This window comes from Callorhinus ursinus, unplaced genomic scaffold (assembly GCF_003265705.2).
Source record: "Callorhinus ursinus isolate GAN/ISIS: 27379988/994484 unplaced genomic scaffold, GSC_fseal_2.0 scaffold57, whole genome shotgun sequence".
Taxonomy (NCBI): domain Eukaryota; kingdom Metazoa; phylum Chordata; class Mammalia; order Carnivora; family Otariidae; genus Callorhinus; species Callorhinus ursinus.
Genome location: NW_027397119.1, coordinates 6,403,563 through 6,413,225, shown reverse-complemented (window position 1 = coordinate 6,413,225; position 9,663 = coordinate 6,403,563). Strand labels below are relative to the sequence as shown.

The 9,663-nt window shown below is 38.3% G+C and overlaps 1 protein-coding gene across 1 annotated transcript in view; it reads right to left on the bottom strand.

The window, feature by feature from the left end:
* Positions 1-7,669: 7,669 nt before the first annotated feature.
* PPFIA4 (PTPRF interacting protein alpha 4) overlaps positions 7,670-9,663 on the bottom strand; it is a 73,988-nt gene continuing 71,994 nt past the window's right edge. The window contains exon 30 of the mRNA XM_073884476.1: positions 7,670-7,775. Within this exon, the coding sequence (XP_073740577.1) occupies positions 7,762-7,775 (14 nt within the window). The 3' untranslated portion in view covers positions 7,670-7,761. The remainder of the gene's footprint in view (positions 7,776-9,663) is intronic.

Here is a 9,663-nt window from a genome sequence, read left to right as displayed (position 1 = left end):
CTACCAGCTAGCCATTGTGCAGAACTGCTGCCCAAATTCACACTACCTGGGTGGCCCAAATAATTACAACCAAGAATTTACTTTTTTGTGATCTTGAGCTGCCAGTGCCCTCAGGTGCCTGGCAGTATCAAATGAAAAACAGTCTTGGAAGAAAACACCTTCAACCCAGGCACTGGAGAATTTCCACAGGCATAGTTCTAAGAAACATGAGCTTATGGTAAAAACAAATCACAAAACACAAGGAAACAAGACCCCATGAGTGAGGTCCCAGAAGAAAAAAAAAACAGAAAGCATAGTGGTTCACAGTCCAGGGCAATTTTGCCTTGCAGGGGATATTTCTGGTTGTCACAACTGGAGAGGGAGAAATGTGTGCTACTGGATCTAGTGTGTAGAGACCAGGGATGCTATTAAACATCCTACAATGCCCAGGACAGCTTCCCACAATAAAGATTTGTCTAGCCCATCATATCAACAGTGTCAAGGTCGAGAAGCCCTGAGACAGCAGAATCAAACCTGCATAGCTTCTGTTTTAGAATTATCAGAAATAGTATATGCAATAAGTAAAAGTGCAGACTTGAAGACATTTAACATGTGAGTAAAGAGCAAGGGAGTGTACTGTCAAACAGATTTGAAGAAGAACAAAAAAAATTCTCAAAATGAATTAAGTAAAACTGAAATTTTAAAATTAGTATAACAACCATTCTGGAAAATAGCTTTGAATTATCTAGGAAAATTTTAGATATACACAATCTGTGACCCAACAAGTTCATTCCTAGTATATAGCCTAGAGAAACTCCTACATGTGTGTTCCAGCATACATATACAATGGTATATACATATGTATACAAACACATATGCCAGTGTTCATAGCAGCATTGTTAAAAGTGGTTCCTCCTCAAAAAGGGGGAAGAACCAACCCAACAAAATAGAATGAAAATGCATAATATATTCATACAATAGACTACTTCACAGCAGTGAAAGTAAATGAACCATTGGTACAAACATGGATTAACTTTCAAACAGCATGTTGAATGAAAGAAGCAAGACTCCAAATATATACAGATTATTAAAGAGAACACAAATGGACAGAGCTGATAAAACTATAAAGAGAAGCAAAGACATTAATTACATTGAAGTCAGAATGGTGGTTACCTCTCATGGAGGAAGGGGTTAGAGATCATGAAAGGACACACAAGGGGTTTCTGGACTATTGGTAATGTTCTATTTCTAGGGTGACTACTTGGAATTTGTTTTATAATCGTTAAGATGTATGTTTATTTTTTTCACACTTTTCTGAATTGTGTTGCATTTTCCCAATTAAAAAAAATGTTTTAAAAATGAAGTGGCAGATTTAACAGCAAATCAGACAAAGCTGAAGTGAGAATTACTGTACTGGAAGACAGATCTGAAGAAATTATCCAGAATGCAGTTCAGAGACACAAAGAGATGGAAAGTATGACAGAAAAATTAAGTTGGAATTCTGGAAGACATGAGAGAGAGAAGGAGTGACTTAGTATTTGAAGAGTTAATAGCTGACATTTTCTTGGGACTGAAGAATAGATAACTGATAACCGTCCACTAAATTGGGAAGCCCAGCTAATCGCAAGCAGTATAAATAAAAGGTAATCGACACCTAGACCACATCACAGTGAAATTTTCAGGATGCCTCATTTTTTTTTTAATTCAAAAGAATGAAAAGATATTAAAAGCAGTCAGAGAGAAAAGATATATAACCTTCAAGTAAAGGACAATTAGACTAACTGCTTTTTTCATCAATAGTGAAAGCCAGAGGACAGTAGAGTTATATCATTAATATACTAAAAATATAACTCTCATCCTAGAATTATTGTTAGTGAAAATATCATCCATGAAAGAGATATAAAAACATTTAATAATTCATAGATTAAAGAGTAAATTATAATGGAAATTAAAAATATTTACAAAAGCTTAAAAACAAAAACACTACATGTCAAATTTTTAAAATACAATTAAACTGGCACTTTAGAAGTAAATCATGATCTCAAATGTTTATGTTAGAAAATAAAAAGACTGAAAATTAGGGGCACCTGGGTGGCACTGTCAGTTAAGCATCCAACTTGATTTTGGCTCAGGTGGTGATCTCAGGGTCATGAGATGGAGCCCCACATTGGGCTCCGTGCTCAGTACAGAGTCTGCTTAAGTTTCTCTCTCCCTCTGCCCCTACCCCCGCTCTCTCATTCTCTCTCTCTAAAATACATAAATAAATCTTTAAAGAAAAAGATTAAAAGTTAATGTGCTAACCATTCAACTTCAGAAATTTAATAAAGAACAATAGATTAAACTCAAAGAAAGTAGAAGGAAGAAAACAATAAAGATAAGAACCAGGATTAATAAAATAGAAAATAGAATCAATAATGCCAAAAGTGAGCTTTTTTGAAAAGCCTAATAAAATTGATAAAACTCTGGCAAGAATGATCGTGTAAAAAAGAGAAGACACAAAAAAATGAAGAATGAAAAAGGGGACAAAATTACATAAGCTACAAGGATTTTAAAAAGATAGTGAGATATTAAGAAAATTTCTATGTGCAAAATTTTGGAACTTCGGGTGAAATGGAAAAATTTCTAGGAAATACTTGCAAAATCTGTATAGTCTTGTAACCAATAAGGGAATTGAGTCAGTAGTTTTACCAAAAATTCAAGAAATAAATAATTCCTATCTTATAAAAAAGCTCTTCTAGAAACATAAAAAGGGGAAAAATCCCCAACTCATTTTACAAGCCTAGCATAACCTTGATACCAAAACCAGATCAAAAAAAGTATGAGAACAAAATTTTATAGGCCATTTTTCTCATGAATATACATGCAAAATTTAAGCAAAATATTAGCAAACCAGATATAGCAACGTATATAAATATAATACATCTTGACCAAGGGTTTATTCTAGGAATGAATGTTGTTCCATCATTTTTTTAAGAAACCAATTAATGTAATTCACCACATTAATAGATTAAAGGAGAAAAATCATCTCACTTGCTACCTAAAAAAACATTTGATTAAATATCTGTTCATGATGAAAACTCTTAGCACACTAGAAACAGAAGGAAATTGATAAAAGATAACCTTTTTTTTTTAATTTTTTTTATTTATTTGAGAGAGAGAGAATGAGAGATAGAGAGCACGAGAGGGAAGAGGGTCAGAGGGAGAAGCAGACTCCCTGCTGAGCAGGAAGCCTGATGTGGGACTCGATCCCAGGACTCCAGGATCATGACCTGAGCCGAAGGCAGTCGCTTAACCAACTGAGCCACCCAGGTGCCCCAAAAGATAACCTTTAAAAAACTCACGGCAAGCACTATATCCTAATGGTGAATTCTTGAAATATTTCCTATAATATCAGGAACAAGAAGAGAATATACATTATCACCCCCACGGATCTGGAAGTTCTAAGCAAGACACAGAAGGTGGGAAAGGAGAAAAGGAAGGGAGGGGAAAGGTTATAAGAATTGATAAGGGATAATCAAAATTGTTATTTTCCACAGATGATAAGATTATCTGTGTGACAAATCCTAAAGAATGCACAGATAAGTAATTAGAACAAATTGAAGTATTTTGCAAGGTTACTCACCAAAAATATCAATATAAAAAAATCAATTTCACTTAATTTTATTTCCATGAACCAGCAAAAACAGAGAATACAAGCTTTAAAACTATGGTCATTCAAAATAACATCAAAATATAAAGTAACTAGGAATACATCTAACAGAAGATTGCAAGTTGTTTATGAAGAAATATTTAAAACTTTATTGGAAAACATTAAAGAGGAATTATTATTTCATATAACAGTTGTGCAAAACCCATTACATATCAAGTGCTTCTAATGCTTTACAATTATTAACCTACTAATTCCTCATAACCATCCTTATGAGAAAGATATTATTATTATAATCATTGCATTTACAGGTGAGGAAACTAGAAACTATCACAAGATCAAAAATCTACTGAGTGATAGAGCTAGGATTTGAACCAAGGCAGTTTAGCCACAGAATCCATGCTCTTAATCTATTATGTTGCCTTTCTTAGTAAATTGAATAAATGGAGAGAGACATCTTATTTGTAGTTTGGAATACACAAAATTATAGAGATGTCAATTCTCCATGAAATTGATAGTTTCAATGCAATTCCAATTAAAATCACAGGAGATACCATAGTGGTTCAGGTGCAGCATCTGCCCAGATTTTGAGGTTCACTTGCAATTTCTGAGGCAAATCACATTACCAATGTGACCTATGTAGAAGCCAAGACTGCGCTGCCCCATCTATTAAGCACCTGCTATATTCTAGTCACTGCTCTAGAAACTAGGATACAGTGAAGAACAAGATAGACATGGTCCCTGCGCTTATTGAGCTTTTAATCTGGGGAGGGGGGAGAGACTTGCTTCTACTTATAAAAACGTAACTGGTATCAGATCATCCCTCACACTGAGAACTTTAAAATCTAGATAAAACCATTTGAAAGCATGAAGCCATGGCAGCCATCTTGGATGAAGGGCCAAGGTCCAAAGAAAAGGGAAATGTACTCAGCTGATCCCAACATTCTAAAGACAATTTTCCAAGTAATTTGACTAAATTGTGCATATGTAAGGCAATGCTTCAGGACACCAAGTAGAAATTTTGGCAATGCTACGGTTCAGGAGAAACAAATTAGAGTTCAAGGCCCCTGGCTTTCAATTTAGCCACTGGAAGAACTAGATCCTAGAAGTAAGGGTACTATGGAAACAGACCAGTCTCAATTGAATCAAGTTAATTTGATCATAATCTATCTGCCTGCCAGAAGAAAATTAAATCCTTATCTGGAGGAAGTTAACATCATCTAGAGCTTCTATAATTTATCAGAAACAATATCTAGCAATCAGTCAAAAATTGGCAACACAAGAGATTGAAAGTCAAGAGGAAAAAAAAAAGACCCTTATCCCCAAGAGGAAAACCCAGACCCATATGTGATTCAGATTTGTTATTTACCAGACACAAACTTGAAAATAACTATGATTAACGTATTCAAGAAAATACATTAAAAGTATATTTCAGCAGAGGAATAGAATCTTGAAAGATTCTCTTCTCTTGAAGAGATCCTAGGACTGAAAAATAGAATAACATAATTAACAACAAATAATTTATTTGATGGGTCTAACAGCAGATTTGACAAAACAAAAGAAAGGATTGGTAAACTGGAAGATGAATCAATAGAAAAAAATCAGATTAAAATTAAAATTCACTCTCCCAAAAAGGTGGAAAATGTGTAAGACACATAGTATATAGTTAAAATCCCAATATATGTGTAATTGGTGTGCCAGAAGAAGAGAAAAGAAAGATAAAACAGATGCAGTATTTGAAGAGATACTTCAAATATAAGCATTCCAGGGCACCTGGGTGGCTCAGTCAGTTAAGCATCTGCCTTTGGCTCAGGTCATGATCTCGAGGTCCTGAGATTGAGCCCCACATTGGGCTCCTTGCTCAGTGGGGAGTCTGCTTCTCCCTCTCCCTCTGCTCCTCCCACCTGCTCATGTTCTCTCTCTCTCTTTTTTTTTTAAAGATCTTATTTATTTATGTGAGAGAGAGAATGAGAGAGAGAGAGCATGAGAGGGGGGAGGGTCAGAGGGAGAAACAGACTCCCTGCTGAGCAGGGAGCCCGATGCGGGACTCGATCCTGAAACTCCAGGATCATGACCTGAGCCGAAGGCAGTTGCTTAACCAACTGAGCCACCCAGGCACCCCTCTCTCTCTCTTTCTCTCTTCTCATCCTGCCAAATAAATTTTTTTTAAAAACCTTAAAAAAAAAAAAGAAATATAATATTGCAAACCCTAGAACTTTCCAAAATGGTAGAGGAGGTGGGTAGGGGGAATGGGTGAAATAGATGAAGGGGATTAAGAGCACGCTTACCATGATGAGCACAGCGTAATACATAGAATTGTCAAATCACTATATTGTGCACCTGAAACTAATATAACAATGTATGTTAACTATACTTGAATAAAATACACACACACAGGAAAAAGAGAAATGAAGAAAAAAAACAAGACAACAACAGCAAAAATGGAGCCATAGACTCAAGAATATCCATACCCCTCCCACGCAAAAAAAAAAAAAAACATAAATACATCATAGTAAAACTGTAAAACTCCAGTAAAACTGGAGAAAACAAAACCAAAGAGAAAATCTTAAAAGCAGGCACAATAAAAAGACACATTGTTGCAAAGGAGCTAATACAGTTAGCAAACTCTTCAACAGAAACAATGAAAGCCAGGAGACAATGGAGTAACATCTTTAAAATTCTAAAGACAAATAACTGCAGATTTAGAATTCATAAACAGCAAACACAACTTTGGAGTGACATCAGCAAGATGGCAGAGTAGGGGACAGCAGGCTTTGTTCCCCCACAAAAAACAACAGACAGTTATCCACAAAAAAAATAGCCCTGGGAGTTCTCAGTAGTCCATTTAAGAACCTATAGCAACACCATGAAGCAAAAATAGAAAATACCCACAAAGAAAGATCGCTAGGGACATTGGCTTATCTGACATGTCTGAAGAGGAAGGGTGCGAGCTATCAATATCAGTCACATGGCAGTGCCGTCAGGGTCCTCAGTAGCTGGCTCTGTGGGGATACCAGCAGCTTTTGCCACTGGGGACACCAACAGCCTCACACCACAAACAAAACTCAGTTCAGACATAAAGACCTAAATGTGAAAGGTCAAAAAAAAAAAAAAAAACCAAAACCCACTTCTGGAAGAAAACAGAAAAAAGTATCTTCATGACCTTGTAATAGGCAAAGATTTCCTAAACAGGAACAAAAATCCTTAACTCTAAAGGAAAAGAAGCAAAAAGACATCTTAAGAGTGAAAAGGAAACCAGAGTGAGAGAGGATATCTGTCGTACTTCTCTCTGACAAATGACTACTATCAAGAATATGAGGGGCACCTGCGTGGCTCAGTCAGTTCAGTGTCTGACTCTTGAATTCAGCTCATGTCTTGATCTCAGGGTTGTGAGTTCAAGCCCCACACTGGGCTCTGTGATGGGCATGGAGCCCACTTTAAAAAAAAAAAAAAAAAAGAAAGAATATGAGGAACTCCTACAATCAATAAGAAAATGATAATCTAATAGAAAAATGGGCAAAGTACTTAAACAGGAATTTCACAAATGAAGAAATATGAATGGCTGATAAATATCTGAAAAAATATTCAACTTTGCTAGTCATCAGGGATATGCAAATTTTAACCACAAGAGATGTCACTTTATTTTATTTTTTAAAGATTTTATTTCTTTATTTGAGAGAGAGAGCACAAACGGGGTGGGGGGTGGATGGAGAGGCAGAGGGAGAGGGATAAGCAGATTCCCCACTGAGCGGGGCCAATGCCGGAACCCTAGGATCATGACCTGAGCAGAAGGCAGACGGTTAATGGACTGAGCCACACAGGCGCCCCAAAAGATACCATTTTAATCCCTCCCAATAAACAAACAAAATTTTTAAGTTTGACAATTATCACTATTAGTGGAAGTGTAAATCGGTGCAGTCACCTTAGAAAACAGGTTTTACATTATCTAACAAAGTTAAGACATATTTACTCTGTGAGGCAACAATTCAATTCCACTGCTTTGTATACACACCCTAGAGCAGCTCTTCCGTGGAGAAGAACATCTGTTGCAGTGTAGCTCCCAGAACTCCCAAACTGGGGAAAAAAAATCCATCCTTTCCATCAGCAATAGAATTGAGAAGTAAGTTGTGGTATATTTATGCAATGGAACCTGCGCTATAATGAAAGAAAAAGTGAATAGCAACACAACACAACACCGACGAAAGAAGCCAGGCTCAAGAGATGTATACTTTGATTCCAGTGATAAAATATTCAAAAACGTATGAAATCAAGCCATGTCTCATTTTGGGATAGAAATGTGATAAAACTGTAAAGAAAAGCAAGGAAATTTTTTTTTTAAGATTTTGTTTATTTACTTGACAGAGAGAGAGACAGTGAGAGAGGGAACACAAGCAGGGGGAGTGGGAGAGGGAGAAGCAGGCTTCCCGCCGAGCAGGGAGCCCGACGTGGGGCTTGATCCCAGGACCCCGGGATCACGACCTGAGCCGAAGGCAGATGCCTCACTGACTGAGCCACCCAGGCGCCCTAGAAAAGCAAGGAAATTGTAAGCACAGAATTAATGATGAGGGTTACCTCAGCTCAAGGAGGGAATGGGTAAGATTAGGGAGGCATTCAAAGGCAATGCTGCCACAGGCCGTTCCTTCAAATAGCCAGACTGTGAGTGTTTGTTGAATTTTTATTGTTATACATTGTAACTTATAAATATTACTTTCTATTTAGTAAAATGTGATACATTTAACACTTTTCTGTATCTCACATCCATATGGATTTCTGATCAATTGGCTTGTGGTGGAAGAAACATGGTGGCTGCTATCCCAGGTCTCAGCTAAGAAGCAGACCACAGTCACTGATGCTGTCTCCAGGGAGGCCCTGTTGAAATGCTCTTCCTGAGAAGAGGAAGTGTCCTGACCAATATGTTTATATAGTGGGTCAGTCAGCTCAGGCTGCCATGATAAAATACCACAGACAGAGTGGCTCAAACAGAAATTTATTTTCTCAGTGTTCTGGAGGCTGGGAGTCCAAGGTCAAGGTGCCGGCATGGTCAGGCTCTGGTGAGGGCCTCCTTCCTGGCTGGCAAACAGCCTCCTTCTGGCTCTGCTCCCATGGCCTTTCCTCAGTGAGTACACATGGAGAGAGGGCAAGCTCTCTGCTGTCTCTACTTAAAAGGGCGCTAATCCCATTATGAGGGCCCCACCCCCATGAACTCTTCCGACCCTAACTGCCTCCCAAAGACTCCATCTCCAAATACCATCACACTGAGTGTTAGGGCTTCAACATCTGAATTTGGAGGGGTGGGGTGAGACAAAAACAGTCAGTCCATGGCATATAGCCACCCAGATTAACCAGTTGTTGTATTTAGCTAATATATATTATACCTAGCTAATTATTGCAGGTTGAGAGGGGCCAGGGCACACAGGACTCCTATGTGTTTTTAGGGGGCAGGAATGAGAACAAAGGAAGGGCCCAGGGATTCTCGCCTCATCACCCCAACAAGGTTGAGGGTTTGCTTAGCTCTGGGGACTCCAAGAGCCACTGCTTCTGAGCTCCTCTGCTGTAGGGGGGCACCTGCCTCATAGGCCCAGCAGGTTTTCTGTGCACCTTCCATCGTGTAGCCACTGACCCTGCCCGGCCATGGACAATTCTTTAAATGGGCATTTCCTTCCAAAAGAACCATTCCCCAGAGAGTTCCTCGACATCTGCAATGATGGAGAATTCACACACAGGCTTGGGAAGAGCTTTAAATTCTAAAGCAGAGAAAATAAAAATTCTGCCAGAAACAGAAGAAGATGGGTAAGGATGGAGACAGGGATCTAGGAAGCTTCTGCTTTTGGGCTCAGTATTGGGGTTTCACAGAACAGATGGCCAGGGGTTATTTATAACTCGCAACAGGCAGAGCTGAGATCCGTGAAATGCCACGGGCTTGTTTGACAATGGATGGGGCCAGGGTAGGGACTGAAACCTCCCCAAGGACTCCTAGAATGCTAGTGTTTTGTGTGTGTGTGTGTGTGTGTGTGTGTGTGTGTGTGTGTGTGTGTGTG